Source organism: Notamacropus eugenii, chromosome 7 (genome assembly GCF_028372415.1).
Source record: "Notamacropus eugenii isolate mMacEug1 chromosome 7, mMacEug1.pri_v2, whole genome shotgun sequence".
In the NCBI taxonomy this organism is placed as follows: domain Eukaryota; kingdom Metazoa; phylum Chordata; class Mammalia; order Diprotodontia; family Macropodidae; genus Notamacropus; species Notamacropus eugenii.
The window spans coordinates 154,611,423-154,630,491 of NC_092878.1; the positions used below are offsets into that span (position 1 = coordinate 154,611,423).

Sequence of the window (19,069 nt, forward strand, 5' to 3'; positions counted from 1 at the left end):
CGGATTTGAGATTCATGAAAATGTCTGATCACATGAAAAGGTGATGGTTTTTAAAACTGCTTTAATCAACACCCTAAAAGGTGATTTGATCTGTAGTAAAACAGAGGCCTCAAATGAGATCACTTGATTCCTGTTGCCAATTCTGGGGTGTCCCAATTGGACAGGAAAGCTATAGATTCTATGGATTCTATCGAACAGCTCAGTGACACAGTGGATAAAGCACTGCGCCTAGAGTCAGGAAGACCCAAGTTCAAGTCCAGTCTCAGACACCAGGAAAGAGATTCTCTTTTAACTACTAGGGGAAGTTCAGTCTCAATACAAAGGTTAAGGATACCTGATGACCAATTCCATCAAATTCAGTATAAAGCATGAAAACACCAGGACAACACTCAAGAGAAATTGTAGGCTATGTGACCTTGGACAAGTCATTTCATCTCAGTTTGCCTCAGTTTCCTCATCTGTAAAATGAACTGGAGAAAGAAATGGCAAACCACTTGAGCATCTTTGCTGGGGTCACAAAGAGTCAGATATGACTGAAAAAAAAGCCACTGAACAACAACATAGATTCTATTGTACATTTCAATCAAGCTAATATTTAGAAGTGGAAGAAATCTTAGAGGTCATCTAATCTAAACCTCATTCTACAGAGGAGGAAACTGAGGTACATAAAGTTAACATGATTTGCCTGGTATCACAAAAATAATAAAACTGGGATTTGAACCCATGCAATAAGGTCAAAGGGTCTTATAGTCTTGAGCTGGAAGGAACCTCAAAGCCATGAAACCTAACTCACTCATTTTACAGATAACTGTGATTAAAAAAAGATGTAATTCACCCAAAACACATAGGTAGAAAATATCAGGTAGGGTTTCAATCCAGGTTTACTGACTCCAAATTCAGTGTTCTTTCCACTGTGCTCCCTGGAAAGTCATTAATGCTAATGGAAACCTAGCATTGGTTCCAGGATAGTATCAGGCAAAGGATCTTGACTTTGTCAAGAAAGTGAATAATAATGTGCCTCCTAAATAATCTGTAATCATTCAGCTAAATTGCGTTGACTCTCTCCTATATTAAGCAAATTTAGAAAAGATGACTGTCAATCCTAGATTCCTTCCTTCTGAGTGATATTCTTAACACGTTATAGTTTAGCAATTTCCAGTTGGGACATGGTTATCAGTTTCATCTCCTTGTTCTTTCTTTAAATAAAGAAGCAAATAAAAAATTCACACCTGAATTCTGCAAAAGACAAGCGATCAAAAACAAGAAAATCAAATACATATTCAATAGGAAAGGCGGCATTTGACACTAATGAGGATTCCAATCCACATCACAAATGTAACTCTAGGACAAATTCCACCCTGCTGCAGATAGGGCAGATGCCCAGATAAGCAACCCTAGTGATAAGCCCTTGGGAAATAAGGAGAAGAGGAAGTAGAAAAGAAGGTAATCGAGGACCTGAAGTGAGTGCCAGGAATTAGCAGGGTGTTTGTTTATACATCTCCTTAGCGCCCGCATCTTTCCACTGCCATAATAATTGGATGGGATAGTGGGCATTGTTGCTGCAAGATTCAAGTGGCACGTATGCCCAAATTTCCTTGCTGGCAATCCCTGAACAAAGCCCAAAATATCTACAAAAGCATCACCCATTTAATACCCATAGGCAACTTATTTCCAGGGCAGAGTTGGAGCTAAGTTGTAGAATGGTAAAGTCACTCCCAATGGGACACTTGAGCTGTTCCTATTCTCATTTGAAAACTCCATATGAGCAAACTGAGCCCCCTTTGTTTAACACTCAGTTAATTTACACTTTTTTGAGATAAAGGTTGGGGGAGGGATAAGAAATTAAAGAAATTAGGAGAGAAAATTGTACAATAAAGAGAACTTACGTGGAAACACAAAACTGTAGTTATAAAAGGAAAAGAACCTTATTCACTGAGATTTACAATTAGATCTTCAGATATCATTTTGAAACAGTTGGTTCTCTCCCAGAGTCTTTTTGTACTTAATATGAATACTATACAAATTGGAATCCTGTTGAAATATCGATTCACCTAAATCCTGGCAATCGTATTTTCTCCTATTAATTGAACTAAGTCATTTTACAACGTGGTTCCTATTATTGAATGTACTTATGTAAATAGTATGGGATGGCCAAAAATAGAGAAAATATAGGGTCCATTTATCTTTTCAAAAGGTTTCTTTCTATTTTTTCAAAGGCAGATTCTTGCTGAAAAGAAGACTTTGAGTCACCAATTAAATGGGTAATAGCAGTATTCTGATGTAGTATAGTCCTGGGACCTGAATTCAAATCCTCATGGCTATTTACTACCTGTGTGATCCTAATTAGAGAAGTCATTTAATTTCTCTGGGCCTTGGTTCTGTGAAATGAAAGGGACAGGATAAATGATCTTTCTGACCTTGTTTCTAGATCTATGAATCTAGGACCCTATATGGGGTCTCCAGAGAGAGTCTGAAGAGCTATGAAGCTTTTGGAAAGAGAAATTCTATTGCCTATCCCAAATCTGCTCTTACTGTTCATTTAGTCATCTTCTTTGTGTGCTACTGGAAAATTGCATAGCTGGAGAAAGTCAGAAAGGAATCTTCAGAGCTGTTCAAATTACATCTGAGTAGATTAATCAGTCAATCAGTAACTGAAGCAGTACCCTGATGGATACTTCTTGAGCCAACTTGGATGTACTCAGAGGCAAATATGCCTGCAAGGCCAAGATCAATTCCAGAACATTGGCTAATTAATTATGAAAGTCCTTTCAAAACAAATTTAACTCTGACAATTCACTCTCTGATCCTTCTCAAAAGTAAAAACAAAAACAAAAAGGAACAGAGAGGAACCAAGCAACAGGGACAAAAACCATGGGATTTCTTTTGTTTTGCTTTCTTTGCGATCTCTTTCTCCCTGGCAGTCCTGTGCTCTCTTCTCAAACAACAATGATCTTTTAAAAATTCAAGTCAACACAACAACGGATTTAGAAAGAGGAAACAGTGAAGTCTGATCCAACACCACCTTTGATTTCCTGGGTGATCATAGGACAAAGGAGGCTTTTACCCTTGATGCCTTGAGCTGATACTTGAGGAAAATGTTAGTTCCTTCTAGAATTACCTAGATAATTAATTACTAATTATCTCAAGGATCTATTAGAATGATAGGATCATTGACCGTTAAGAGTCAATTGAAAGATCTTCTAGTCTGAGGTCTTAACCTTTTTTGTATCATGGTCCCCTTTGGCAGTCTAGTGAAACTTATAGGTCCTTTTTCAGAAGGACATTTTTAAATTCATAAAATACATAGGATTACAAAGGAAACCAACTATGTGAAAACACAGTCATAATTTTTTTTAAAAAAATGGTAATCAATGCTAAATGAAAGAACCCTGATCTGGTTCAACTCTCACATTTTACAGATGAGGAACGTCAGATCTGCTTACAATGGAGTCAAAATATTGTTCCTTCCAATTCTAGCACTCCAAGCTTTAGTTTAGTGGCTGCGGAGGACTTGAACACAGATCTCTTCTTTCAAGTGTAAATTGTGAAAATGCATGTGACATGGACCACTGTAATGATTTTTGTGCTATATTGCTAATCTGATGCCTGATCACAGGGCAGAATTGATTCTGGGTTCTTGAAGGTCAATGCTTATGAGGCATAAGTTGTAATATGTCTCACTATGCTGGAAAACTCTGTGTCTGTCATCCAAGGACCAGTGTGGCTAAGTTTATCCTGAAGGCTTGGCTAACAGGGGATCAATCATTTTAGTCAAAGAAATTTATTAAACTCTATGCAAATGTGTGCAAGGGTTCCAGTATGAATGAAAAATGAAGATCCTTTCAATACTGTGATTATTAAAATAACATTAGATGATAAGAGTTCATTTTCCCCCTTTTTTTGGTTCCTATATCTCCTGTTTCTGCTATCCTTCGCACTGAAAACAGGAGGATTATGTCTTCATGCAAAAGGAAGTTAGCAGAACCAGGATAACAATTTATACAAGAAAAACAACATTATGAAGCCAAACAACTTCAAAAGAATTAAGAATTCTGATCAGTACAATGACCAATCAGAATGCCAGAGGATCCATGATGAAACATACGCCCCCACCTCCTGCCAGAAAGGACTGGATTCAAGTGGCAGAATGAGACATGCATTTTTGTTATGGACAATGTGGGAGCATATTTTGCTTGTCTGTGCATTGCCTCAGTGTCGGTTTTTTTTTTTAATGGAGGCTGAGAGAGAAGGGAAAATAAATGTCTGTTAATTTCAAATTTTATATTAACTAAAACAAAACGTTCAAACCATTTCAATGCAGAAACCCAAGGAAATCTACCTGTCTTCATGTTCACTTGGGCCTAGAGGAATCAGAGATGTTGATGGTGAGTAGGAATGTCTTTAGCTATATAGACTCTCTTTCTTTCTCTGTCTCTGTCTCTGTGTCTCTCTGTCTCTGTCTCTTTCTCTCCCTCCCTCCCTTTCTTTCCCCCCCCTCTATCTTTTCTTATCTTCAGTCTCTTCCTTCTGCCTAAAGTCCTTCCCTACTATCTTCAAACTTGCAATTCAGCCTTGGACCTCTTGCTCAACTGAAAGTGCTCTGTCCAAAGTAACCAGTGATTTCTTGAGATAGGAGATAGGAGATGATCTTGAGATAGAAGAGCATTCCCTCAGGCCTCATCTTTCCAGCTATATTTTACATGATTCCCCCCTCTGTCCCAAAGTGTTTTCACAATACCAGTCCCCTAGTTCTCCTGCCATCTTTCTGACTGAGCCTCCTCTATCTACTTGGCTGGCTCCTCATCCCCAGCATGCACCCATCTCTCAGTCCTCTTTTGTTTTCTCTCTACAATCCCTTCATAACCTCATCGGCTTCCAAGGGTTCACCGATCATCTTATTCAGATGAGGGCTTCAGTCTGATGAGGTTTTGGGGTGCTGGGACCCCAAGAATGCCAAGGCAGAGTTGTCTATTATGAATTCACACATTCAAGCCTTCTCTTAATCAAGTGGCAAAGAGTTTATTGTAATGCTTTAGCAAAAGCAGGTAAGGATCTTTATGGGAACCTTTGAGAGACTGAAGATAGTTGCTGGGGTTTATATGGAAAAGACACATGGGATGGGGGCAGCTAGGTGGCATCGTGAATAGAACACCAGCCCTGGAGTCAGGAGGACCTGAGTTCAAATCTGGCCCCAGACACTTGACACTTACTACCTGTGTGACCTTGGGTAAATCACTTAACTCCAATTGCTTTGTCTTCCCCTCTCCAAAAAAAAGAAAGAAAGAAAAGAAAAAGAAAAGGGGCATTGGAAAGGAATGCCAGGGACTCTAGTTAGGTAATTTAAGGATTCAGGTGTCTTTGGAAGCCATGGGAAAGTGTAAGGAGTATACCAGACATTAAGGGAGTTGCCAGAGGCATGGACCTTGGGGATCTGGCAGGAGGAGGAGTCCTTGACCAGCCAGGGACAAAATACCTTGAGCCAGCCACCCCTCTGTCTGTTCTGATAAGAGAATTTTTTCTGCAATGAGAGAAGATTTTCTCACAGCACAGGGGCCTACTGAGAAATTGGGAACCTTCCAGACACATGATTTTAGGGCTGGGGACCGAGCACCCCTTCAAGTCATCCATTGACAATTATCTGTTGGACATTTCAAGCAGGATGCTCTGGAGCCATCTCAAACTCAACCACATCCAAAGTAACACAGTGCTTTTGACACTGTGACACCCAGAGCTGGAGTAGATCTTTAAGATCATGTTTCTCCACTCCCTTCACTTTAAAGAGTAGGACAACGAGGGCCAGACAGGCAAAGTCACTGTCCCCAGGATTCCTTTAGAGTCAGAATGGGACTGATGATTCCAGTCTTCTGACTCCCAAGAGAGCGACTGATTGGTTTGTTTTCACTGTGAGAGGTGGGTCCAGTTTTTGGGCAGAAGAAGAACTTCCTCTACCATGATAAAGGCTTCACTTTGTACCACTTTGCACTTGGTTTAGAAGGAGACTCAGGATTCTTTCTTTTCCCAAGTCTTCTACCAAAGAATGCAGTGCATTCTCAGTTTCCATACTTTCAGCCATTCCAATTTTTCCCAATTCGTTAGCAATTCCATATCCAGTGATCTCCCTTCAACTTGTCTTTCCTTGCTCCCTCATAATGTCACTCTTAAAAAGAGGTCTAGATAAAAGAAATGGGCTTTTTTTATGAAAATAAATGAAAGTTGAGGGGAATCTTTAGTCTGGGTTTAGCTGGGTGCCACCTTTTCATTAGAATTTTCAGAAGTTCTTAAGTTTTACAAGTTCAATAATTTCCTCTTATTTATTCTCCTCAGGTTAATCAAGGCCTAATAACTATGTGTTACCATAGTCCTAGCATGGCGGGAAGTTGCGGGGTAGGGAAGATATAAGCTGAGCTGTGGGAACAGGAAGAAAGAAATAATTTCCTAATGAAGATACTATGCTTGGTCTCCTTCTGAGGCATCCTGTATTTAAAAAAAAAAAAAAAGGCAGGAAGGACATAAGGCTTTATGGGTTAGTATTGCTTAAACTTGGCTGCATATTGCCATACCACTACGTTGGAATGAAGGTGAACAAGAGTCAGGAGACCTCTGGATGTTCTGAAATGCGGTTTTTCACTGTGTCTGTTTTTTCATGTCTCTGAACTTTGGGTGGCTTGAAAGGGGCTTTTGTATCTTTTGATTCTTTAAGTATTTAAGGAAAAGAACGTACCCAAGGGCTGAGAAAGAACAACTCTCACAAATTCAATGTAACCGTTATTTCCAAAGTCTCTTCCACAAAGGCTTATAGAAACCATTGCTCGCTCTCTCTCTCTCTCTCTCTCTCTCTCTCTCTCTCTCTCTCTCTCTCTCTCTCTCTCTCTCTCTCTCTCTCTCTCCCTCCCTCTCTCTCTCTCAGAAGGAAAGAAACACAGAGGTACATCTGGAGTTGTCATGGAGGAGTTTAACTTTGCTCTGTGTCCAGCTATAAATAAACTAGGGAGAGGAAAGAGAAAAGGAAGGTGAGGAGAAATTTCTTTCCTGTTAGAACAACCTTAATTTTCATTTTATGATGAAAGGTGAATTATACAAATTCTATAAATATATATAATTATATATAATATATGTAATTTATAAATTCTATAATTTATATGTAATTATATATACAATTTATAAATTTTATAAATTATAAGGAGAATTTTATGAGGAGTGAGTCAGGAGAGAGATTATTAAGAGGTTGAGAAAAACTGAAGATGGAGATGTCTTCTTTCTTAATAAAACTCATAACTTTAATCACGTGAAGACAAAAGAATATCTTATGAAGATACTTAAATGAACTAAACAGTGTGGGACTTCTCAAAAGCAAAGTCATCTGTAATTACAGTGAGGTTTGAAGGGGCTGATTTTTCTCACAGCTAATAATGTAAATAGAGTTATTATAAATAATTACCTGTTTAATTATTGATTTCACTGCATATTTAGTAACTTAAATGTTTAACTTTAGAAGATGAAGGGATTTGATAGAGAAAGATATGGGTAACTACTACTGGGAAAAGGGAGATTCTCCAGTTTATCAAACAATTAATATTTGATGGACTGAGTTGAGGAATCTGAGTTTAGTAGCTGAAAGACTGAATTTATAGTAATCCATGAGGAAACATCTAAACATAATCTGGATTATTCTAGAGCTCAGGATGATGAGATTAAATATGGAAATGGAATCAGCAGCTGCAACTTTATGAATATACATTCTAAATCCCTCCCCATTTTCTTGAGCGTGTCTGTGTCAGAGGTTACAGGACTCTGACATCAGAGAATTGATAAATCAAAATGCCAGTGTAGCAATTCAATTGAAATATTTCTCCCAAAAGAATGTATACCTACCAAACCAACCAGATATTTGTGGAAGGTCAGCAAAGCACTGAGTATTGAATTCGGAGGTGTCTAAGAAAGCTAATTAATAATCAGTCACCTGGGTTCAACTCTGGTCTCAAACACTTACTAGTTGTGTGACCCTGGGCAAGTCACTTCACCCTGTTTGCCTCAGTTTTCTCATCTGTAAAATGGGCTGGAGAGAGAAATGGCAAACCACTCCAGTATCTTTGCCAAAGAAACCCCAAAAGGGGTCACAAAGAGTCAAATCTGGCTGAAAAATGAATAACAAGGCAACCCCAAAAGCATTTGTTAAACGCTTACTACAAGCTTGGCACTATGCTAAGCATTGGAAATATTAATCCAAACAGACAAAAATTTTCTTAGTGAAAATAAAGTTAAGTCAAAGGGAAAAGGATGCCCTTCAAGTATAACTATCATAAAGTTGCATTCCACCTTTTCCACTGCACTGTCAAGCCGATCAGTATTTGTGGGGCCCTCTTCCTAATAGGTATTGTGTGCTAGGAAAAGAATGATGTATTCTGTTTCCAGCTCTCCCCAATTTTCTGACAATTATCAGCATTCCATCTGCTTTCATTATTTCACCACTTCCTTCCTTCATCTGAAGAGACTTTCATAACATTACAGTTCTCAAATTTGTAGCTAATACTGTATTTTTCATATTTTAAGATGACTGTTTCCTAAGTCTATCTAGGAAAACTAACATGTCCTTAAATTATGTTGTAGGATGAATAATTTACAGGAAATTTTCATAGAGGCAAGGGGTTCTCATCTTTCTTATTTTAGGCCAAGGATACCTTTGGCATTCTGGCAAAGTCTATGGATTCCTTGTCAGAATCGTTTTTAAATGCATAAAATAGGATCATAAAGAAAACCAGTTATGCCGAAACACAGTAATCAAAAAATTTGAGTTCATAGGTCCCCAGAAATCTATATTTGGGTTCTTTTGGTGGTTGCCCAGTTATAAATCCCTTTTATGAACAATCCTATCCATCAAATATAGAACTGTGCCCAGCACTTCAATCTATCAACTAACATTTTTTTTAAATAAATGATAAGAAATGAGGTAGATACTGCCTCAATTTAGGTAAAAGAAAAAAATGACTATTTGCAGAAAAATCAAAAGGCAAAGCTATAGAGTGGCAGTTCAGTCATTTCAATTGTGTCCAACACTTTGTGACCCCATTTGGGGTTTCCTCGGCAAAGATACTGGAGTGGTTTGCCATTTCCTTCTCCAGCTCATTTTACAGATGAATAAAAAGTATGAAGTGACTTGCCCAGGGTCACACAGCTAGCAAGTGTCTGATGCTGGATTTGAAGTCAGGTCCTCCTGACTCTGAGTCCAGTGTATAAAATTAGGAACTTTTCATTAAATAAGAGTTCAGGGAAGAGAGAGAGGTCAGTATGAGGTGGAGTAGAGTAAAGTCTTGGTCTGATGCTCCAAGGGTGAGAAGACTTGTTTAGGTCAAGAGGAAGGAGCAGGCTTTACAATGAGGAAGCCAGGAGGAACATGGGTCATTCCTGGAACTGGCCCAGCTGACTGGCGCATTGAGCAGGGGAAGGGAGAGAGGAGGCCAGAAAGGTTGCCTGGGATCAGATTACTGAAAGATCTTGCAAAGCAGGTAGGAGCTTGAACCGAATAAGCTAGCCAACAGGGAGAACTGGAGAACTGTACCAGACGATTAACTTAGTGAAAGTGGTGGCTTAGGAAGATTAGCTTGGCAAGGCCTGGATGAGAGAGAAATGACATGAGAGAATGTTGCAATAATCCAGGTGTGTGGTGATGAAGGTTGTGACTAAGGTGACTGTAGTAACATTAGAGTGGAAAATATGAATCCAAGGGAGAACTTCCTATTTTACCTCAAAGGCAGTGCTATTGAGGGTCAAGAAGTCCTGAATTCAAATCTAGCCTCAGACATGTACTAGCTGAGCAACCCTGAGCAAGTCATTTCGTTTCTACCTGCCTCAGTTTCCCCCCTCTGTAAAAGGGAGGTAATAATAGAATCTACCTCCTCGTGTTTTAAGGATAAAGTGGGATGAAATTTATTAAGGTTTTGCAAACTTAAAGCACTTAAATGCCAGTTTTTATTATACCTTACTCTTGATATCTGATACCCATTAGGGGTAGCCAGTCTATAGACTAGAAGCACTCCAGACAAATGTAACTTTTCTTACCTTTGAAATGACTGGCAAAGTCACTTTCCCAAAGCCCCCTTTCTCCTTCCCATGCCTTTCAGCTATCTTTTGTGTGCCATCTTCCCCCACTAGAATGTAAGGGCAGGAATTGGTTTCCTTTTTGCTTATATTTGGATCCCAAGCACTTAGCACAGTGCCTCGCACACAGTCAGAGCTCATTACTTTCCTTCCTTTTTCTTTCCTCTTAAAATAAGAAAGAGGTCTTGAAAAAGTTGCCTTTCCCTCTAATGGGACAAAAGAGAAAGTTGTAGAAAAAAGAAAATGAGATCCAATATTTGGAATTTTAGGGACTCATTCTTTAATTCCTTTTTTAACTTATCTAGGCAGGAAATTCTCCTCACTGATGGTTATAAGAAGACAGACAGTGTAGGGTAATGGCTTGAGAGGCCTCCAGTCCTACCTCCGACACATCCTGGCTGTGTGGTCCTAGACAACTGACTTAACCTCTCTAAGACTGAACTGGGAGGAAAAGAGGAAAAGAAAAGGACCTAGTCTGCCTTTTTAGCCACAGCTCCTCCCCTAGAGTTCCCTGCCTGGATTGAGATAACACCTTCACCCCAAAATGCAAATTCTATAAATGCAGAAAGGATGGCTAGGTGGCACAGTGGATAGAATACTGGTCTTGGAGTCAGGAAGACTCTTTGTGTGTTCAAATCCAGCCTCAGACACTTACTAGCTGCGTGATCTTAGGAAAGTCACTTAGCCCTATTTGCCTCAGTTTCCTCATCTGTTAAGTGAGCTGGAAAAGGAAATGGCAAACCTCTTCAGTGCCTTTGCCAAGAAAACCCCAAATGGATCACAAAGAGTTGGAAACAACTAAGCATCATCAACACCAACAAATAAACAGTGCATATCCTTGAGAGCTCATCTCCATTCTCATAGACCAGTCCACTGTTAAAACAATCCACGTGATTTTAATTGAGTTCTTTCCTTTTGCCTTGTATTGCCAGAGCTTAGCGTGATGCCTGGAACACAGAGGGCATTTAATAAATGCTAGATAACTGAATGAGTTGGTATATTTTTCACTTAGTAGGAAGAACCTCATAGATCTTTATTTCTATTCTAACATTGTCATGTGCCCCCAATATTCAATGAAGATTATGCTTAATTAGGTTCATTTATCTAGCATTCCCGCATCTGACATCTTCTTTAACTGTTAGAGACTGTAACTGTCATCTTAAAATAACAGGATGACATTTAATTGGAGTTCTTTCTAAGGAAGAATTGTGAAAATGGTTGTTCAGTCATGATTCTTTGTCTTGACTCTCCTGCCTACAAAACGATGGGGATCTCTTAAATGCACATTAAATGCTATAGGTTCAAAAAATATATAATTCCTGGCTTACCTGGTCCTTCTCTGGTTTGTCAGAAATGTCATTCAAACTTGAAGAAGTCAAATTCCTAGGAGTCATAGCTGGACTACCTAGAAGGAGAGAGAAGATCGGGCACCAGTTAAAACATCTTTTATAAAACATACAGAAAGACAAAGACTATAAATATGTGTCATAAAAACTAGTAGATGACGATGGCAGTAATGGTGATGATGATGATTTTAGTGATGAAAAGGTTTGCCCAAAATAGCTTTTCAAGATACTTTGATAGTTGGGTGTAGAAAACATGGTGATATCTGAGGTTCAGAAATCTACAGTTTTCCACCCTTATTACATGATTCATGACAGAAACTTCCAAGTAAAAAAATGCTGAACCACTAACAACGTTCACTTGTTTTTATTTTACATTTTTGCTTATCCTCATTTTTTACCCCACATATTTAAAGAGTTAGCAAATTTCATCGATTTTTTCTCTTAAAAAGTGGCTTGTATATATGCCCTTTCTCTCCCTCTTTATAGTCATTAATTCATTCTCCTCCCTCAGTTTTGATCCTGATCATGTCTTACCTGAATCATTTAAAGGGTTTATTGCAACCTAGTGTTTTCCAGGAGGTTGATTTGAGGAAATGACTTTTTTGACCATGCCAATTCAGTCTGCCTTGGTGAAAGAAAGCACCCAAACTGACGACTACATGAACCCTTTGAAGCATTGAAGAAATATAGTAGCCCAGCATGTTTCCAACAACTCTACAAAGTGAGTTGTGAAAGGATCATCTCCATTTTGTCAAGGAAGAAAGTGTCAAAGAGGCTGTGATTGTTTAAGGCCAGACCAGTCTGCAAATGCCACAGGTAGGACTTCACTTTACAGCACTTACTGTATTTCTGTTGAGAAAGAAAAGCTTGTATTGACTTTTCTACCTTAGATCTTGATCACGTACTCATTTCTTTACCAGTGAAGAAGTCATCTTCTCAGAGCACACACGTATATCATCCATAAAATATGTATATACACTATACATATACAATATATATGCACTACATAGCATATGTGCATCCTATAGAGGTATAGTGATAAAGTAGAGAGGGCACTGGAGTCAGGAAGACCTGAATTCAAATTGTGCTTCACATACTTTCTAGCAGTGTGACCCGGGGCAACTTGTTTAAACATCTCTGTGACTCAATTTCCTCAATGTGTAAGATTATAGACTTGGATTCAATGACTTCTAAGGTCCTTTCAGCTCTAAATCTACGGCCCCTGACCCTTATGAGTCTCATTCTCAGCTACAAAGAAAGTACTTCAGGAAGCTTACCTGAGGCTTCCCCACTCCCCTTTCTTCTTTCTCCACTCACTTATTTGGGTAGTAGTAGTAACAATAACAATAACTAGTTCTCAGGGTGGTTGTGAGGGTCAAATGAGACCATTGTAACTGTGAAGCATTGAGCACTGTGCCTTGCACGCGGTAGGTGTTTCAGAAATGCTGCTATTATTATTAAAGAATTTATATAATGTTTTAATGTTTGCAACATGCTTTACAAATGTCCTCTCATTCCATTCTCTCTCACAACAGCCTTGGAAAATAAGCACTTTTATTATTCTCATCTTTACAGATGAGGAAAATGAAACAGACAGAAGTTACATGACTTATCCAAAGTCACACCCTAAAAAAGTGTCTATGCCTAAATTTCAACTCAAGTCTTCCTGAAACCAGGTCCAGTGTTCTAGCCACTGTACTACCTAGCCCTATGTACAAAATAGATTTCACTGGGATTACTAGATTGGAACATTGTCTGCCTAGTAGTATAGCAGTAAGAGCCAAAATGATTTGGTGGACCACCATTAAATGGCATTTCCTCAAAAAGTTTTAAAAAAAACCTTAAAATGAAAGAGATCATTCAACAGGAGGTGAGTTAAGAAAAGTCTAAATACCTGACAGTGAATCCTTAGTGGAGACCATGTTAATTAATAAAGTATTGGACTTCAATTCTGCAAACGAGTCTAAAATATTTAGACTTAGCAAGCAAAAGAATAACTTTTCAATTTAGGGGTTTTACCCTCTCCCCTCCCTGCAACCCCCAATGCACAACAAGGTGCTGACTAATACATTCATTATTAATCCCAATGGTCCAACCCAAGCTGGCACGCAATCAAGAGGTCAAGGGTTGCTGAGTTAGAAGAAGGCTTTGTGTTGGCTTCCAGAGAATTCTTCAGGTTAAACACCTAAGTTCTTTCCAGGTGAAATTCATTCTCTTATTGCCCAAGAGTGAATTTAGCTCCTTAGCACAGCCAATCTTCATGGAATAAAATTCCTCTTTACTGAATAACCAGTAAACTCCTCATCTGCTAGAGAATATGGCAATCTAGATTTATAAAGGCTAATTAAGTCAGAGATAATGCTGTACACCCTGCTGTACTTCGGAGCAAACATGACCTTGAACTCTCTCGTAAAGCTATAATCTGAAATTTTAAAATAAACTTTTGTCCTAGGAAGATAGATGGCCATGCTCAAGTCTTTCTGCTAATGCTCACTCCCTCATCGGTTCTGATTGCTACACAGCCCAGATTCTGAAGCTACGACAATTGGGGACAGAGATGGGAACAGTGAAATATTGCTGAAGAACTGAAAAATGGAAGATTTCAGTAATCATGTAATTTTGGGGGGTAAATCCATCGGTAATCTTGTGACTCATCTTTCCCTCTGGCAAAATGAAGGGAGGCATCAACACTCATCAGTGAGCAAAAGAACATCCTGAGAAGAGTCCAGTAGGTGGGAGTCCTGCAATAAAGGTTTCTTTTTTCCTCTTCTCTACCCTTGAGATTAGAATCCTCTTCTAGTTTGAGGACTGGAACCAAGAGGGTTAAATAGTTACGGTCCTGCCCTGGCTGTTGTCACTGACACTATTAACCAGGACTGGTGATGGAGGAGGTTGAGCCCAGTCTGAGCAGAGCTGGTCTGGAAATGACCCTAAAGCCTCAGAGGTCACTGAGATGGCGCGAAGACCATTTGCCTGCCTGTGTTCTCCACTTTGTCCCCTCAATTCCAGAGCTGATCCCAGGGGACTCTTGTGGAGGTAAACTCTACCCTTGGTCTTCCCAAGGACTTTGGAAAGAGAGCTTCCCAGTCTCTCAGGCAGAAGGAGGAGGAGAAGGAGGAAGAAGAGGAGGAGGAGGAGAAAGAGGAGGAGGAGGAGAAAGAGAAGAAGGAGAAGGAGAAGGAGAAGGAGAAGAAGAAGAAGAAGAAGAAGAAGAAGAAGAAGAAGAAGAAAGAAGAGGAGGAGAAAGAGAAGGAGGAGGAGGAGGAGGAGGAGAAAGAAGAGCTAACATTTAGTACTTGAAAGTTTGTAGAGCACTTTAAAAATATTATCTCATTTGTTCTTCCCAACAACCCTAGAAAGTAGGTGCTATTAGTATTCCCATTTTACAGATGAGGAAACTGAGACAGAAGTTGTTCCAGATTACATAGCTATAATAAGTTTACACTTTTCAGTCAGTGACGGAGGCAAGATTTAAACTCAGATCTTCCCAACTCCAAGACCACTGCTGTATCCACTGTGCCCTCTCACTGCTATATAATAATAAAAATATTGAGGAGTATGATTGAGAAGGGCGGTCCCAGAAGTGGGAAGGCAGGCAATGAATCACAGATATCATTTTCACAGTGTTCAACAGTTTGGAGTTTTGCCATTTCATAGAAGATTCTTTGATCTAGAGTTGGAAAGTCTTTAGAAGTCATCTCTCTCTAGACTAACCCTTTCATTTTACAGATAAAACCCATAGACATAAAGTGACTTATTTGAGATTACACAAGTAGTACTCCTCAAAGGTGGGAACTGAACCCCAGTCTTCTGACTCCAAATGTAGGACTTTTTCCATTATATTATGTCACTGTGTCTCTGTCTCTGTCTCTCTCTGTCTCTATTTCTCTGTGTCTGTCTGTCTGTGTGTCTCTGTCTCTGTCTCTCTCTCTCTCTGTCTCTCTCTCTCTCTCTGTCTCTCTCTCTGTCTCTCTGTCTCTCTCTCTCTCTCTCTCTCTCTCTCTCTCTCTCTCTCTCTCTCTCTCTCTCTCTCTCTCTCTCTCTCTCTCTCTCTCTCATTGGCAAGGGGCCTGCTCCATTTATGATCAGGCCTGGTTTAGCTCTTCTTAGACAGTGTGTGGCCCCTCATTCCTGGAGATCTCATCCCATTAGTGCCAGACTTAGTTCATACATCAAATGACCATTATCCCTCCTGGAGCTCAGAACTCCCAAGCTCAAGTGATCCCCCAGGCTCAGCCTCCCCTGGAGCAAACCCCCAGCCTGGCTCACAATGCCTTTCTTCCTTGGAGCAGGGAGGGCTCCCTTCCTGTCAATCCCTTCCACGCCTGAGGTTTGGCAGATCAAGGTGCTTGCACAGGGACATACAGATGATCTCCCTTGCTAGTTAATTAAAATGACAACCCATTTCCTCCAGGCTTGCAGAAAGCAAAACACAAATCAGGTGTAGGCTGCACCTCAAGTGTCAGCTGGGAAACCTGCCAAGTGAACACCCTTGCCGAACCAGTGACACAGTATTTAACATGCAGTTAACCAGACCATATTGAAGTGCAAATGTTTTTTCTTAAAGATTGCACAATGGTTAGAGTACTGGACCTGGAATGAGCCAGAACTGAGTTCAAATCCAGCGGCACCTACCTACTAGATGTGTGACTCTGTAGAAGTCACTTCATATCTCTCAGTCTTGGTTTCCTCATCTCTAAAATGGGGATAAGAACAGCCTCAACCTCACAGGCTTGTTGTGAGAAGCAAACGAGCTGGCACATATGGAGTGCTTTGTAAACTAGTTATTAGCTATTATTATTCCTGTCTTCACCTGTTACCTGTTCAACAACATAACATACATATAGAAGGTCTCTCTCTCTCTCTCTCTCTCTCTCTCTCTCTCTGTCTCTCTCTCTCTCTCTGTCTCTCTCTGTCTCTGTCTCTCTCTCTCTCTCTCTCACACACACACACACACACACACACACACACATCCTTAATTCAGTCTGATTCAGAATATTAGGACTCTCGAGACTAGTCCAAACTCTTTCATGTTACATTTCGGGAAACTCTATTCCAGAGATATAAATCACAGTCTAAACATAAATTTATCTTTTAACTCCAAGTTCAGTGTCCTTCTACTATAGTTCACTGTTAAACAGGTATTTTTATTAAAATTTAAATATATAATAAGAAAAGAAAAAGAAAAATGCTATAAACTTAAATACTGAAACTTAAATATAAAATAATAGAAGAAAAAAAAACATGTTTATATGCACAGCAGAACTCTACAGGTAATTATTATCCCTGTTTCCTAAATGGAGAACCTGAGGAATGGGGGAATTATCAGAGACTCAGAAACACCTTCCGAGGACTAGGTCTCTCCTCCAGTTGCCATATCTTAGGAATGGGGATATTGATGCTAAGAGAGGGTAAATGACTAACTTAAGGTCTCACACACACAGTTCACAGTGAATGAGGCTGAGAACTCAGCTCCAAAATCCTAGTCCATTCCTCTTCCAATTTGACTCCTGCTTTGTTCAATATCTGGGCCAATAGTTATGCCAAGGCTAAGAACAGAACCCAAGGCTGAGACCTTCCCACCCTATTCTTTCCATTCTAACATTCAGCCTCAAGCCAGTTGATTCTTTCCATAGACATACTTGTCCAAGATGGACTCACCAGACTTCACCTTGGTCCTTCCTCCAAATACTCTCCCGCACAACAAAAATGGAAAAGAGAGGTCTGTCTGAAATCCAGGGCTTAATTGACTACTTCTAGCAGCCTTTATAACACCCAGGTCAAAAGAGAAGGGAGGAAGATTGTAAGGAAAGGAAAGATATATAAGAAAAGCTACAAACCACCGAGTAGCATTTCTTTAACATTTTAAATTTTTTTTAAATTAATTGATCTTTTTTCACATCACCTTCCTTTCCTCCTCCACACCCAGAGATCAATCCCTAGCAGAATTATTTTGAGAGAAATAAAAATCAGCTCAGCAAAACTAACCAAAAAAAAAAAAAAATCAGTTGGAATCGGACAGTATGTGCAATGTTCCCCACCCACAGCACATTTGAACCCCTTCAATATCCTTCCTTTGCCCTCATTCTTGAAAAGAAAGGAGGGAGATTCATTTCTTATCTCTACTTCCTGGTCAAGATGGTCCCATAACCTAGCATTCCATTTCTTCTTTTTCCATCCTTTGAATTTCCATTCTTGTCCTCGGGTACATTGTTTTCCTAGCTCTGTTCACTTTACTTTGCATCTGGCTGTTCTGTAGTCTCCATGTTTGTCATTTCTGAGCAATATTTTTAGCTACTGTGGGAAAGCTGGTGCATATAGGTGCCTCACAGGGTCTTGTTGAGGTTCATCAATGGCCAGAAAAATAAATCGCGGCTTTCTCATCAGGGCTGTTTCTAAAGCGAATTCCCCGAAGGGGAGGACAGCTGTACAAAGAAAGTGAATAAATTCCCACCAAAGCAATATTAACATCTCAGGCAGTATTCACATGAAAGCACATTTCCTATCGCATTACCATAAAATCTTGGTTGGTTGTATATCACATATTTCACACATATATGTGTGTGAGTATGCAATTATTTGCTATTTTACAAATGAGAAGACTGAGGTTTAGTGAGGTGACATCACAGGGTCATTCAGTTTAAAAATGTTACAGCCAGGATTTGATCTTCCAACCCAGGTCTCCTGCCTCTAAATACAGTACTGTACCACAATGATTTCCGTTCCCATGATATGTAGTTTCACTCTCACCTAGTTTTTTCATTGTTTGTTTAACTATAAAAACTCTGTGGAACATAATTTTCCCAATTTTTCACTTTGTAGGGATATCTTTTGTTTTATGTCTTCTACATCTTCTATATCTTCATCCCAATAAAATCTTTTCCTCCTCTAAGAACCCAGTTTAAAGAATTTTAAAAATTCAAAGAGACTAAAACACTAGATAAGTACAGCATTATGTATAATGTTTCACACCCATAGTCCCCAGTTTCATCAGAGAAGTCACATCTTTCTTTGGGAAGCCAAGGCTGATCATTATAATTTGACAGCATTCAGTTTTGATGATCGTTGTTATCATCATTCTTTCCATCATATTGTTTAGCTTGTGTTCCTAATTTTGCCCTTTTGAGTTTGCATTAGTTCGTATAATTCTTCCTATACTTTTCTGTAGTTTCACATTTACATTTTCTAATGACGTAGTCAAATTTCATTGCATTCAGAAATTCAGGATTTGGTTAGCCCTTCCTCAGTGCAGATGTATGAAAATGTGCATTCCCTGTACTTCGTTAGATAGATGGATGGATGGATAGACAGACAGACAGACAGACAGACAGACAGACAGACAGACAGACAGACAGACAGACAGACAGACAGACAGATAGATAGATAGATAGATAGATAGATAGATAGATAGATAGATAGATAGATAGATAGACAGACAGATAGATATTTCAGTACATGATAAATTTTCTCTTTCTAGCATTAACTTTCCTGGTACATATGCCTAGCAGTGAAATCTCAGGGTCACAAGATATGGACACTTTAGACACTTTGAGGTAAAACTCCAAACTATTCTCCAGAATAATTAGACCAATTCGCAGCTCTACCAATGGTGTGCTAGTCTCACCCAA

The 19,069-nt window shown here is 39.4% G+C and overlaps 1 protein-coding gene across 4 annotated transcripts in view; it reads right to left on the reverse strand.

Annotated features, from left to right (window-relative positions):
* The window catches only part of SLC4A4 (solute carrier family 4 member 4), a 387,105-nt gene that overhangs the window by 144,904 nt on the left and 223,132 nt on the right, over window positions 1-19,069 (reverse strand). For all 4 annotated transcript variants that reach the window (XM_072624425.1, XM_072624427.1, XM_072624426.1 and 1 more), the window contains exon 7: window positions 11,424-11,500. In XM_072624425.1, coding sequence (XP_072480526.1) covers window positions 11,424-11,500 — 77 coding nt within the window. The remainder of the gene's footprint in view (window positions 1-11,423; window positions 11,501-19,069) is intronic.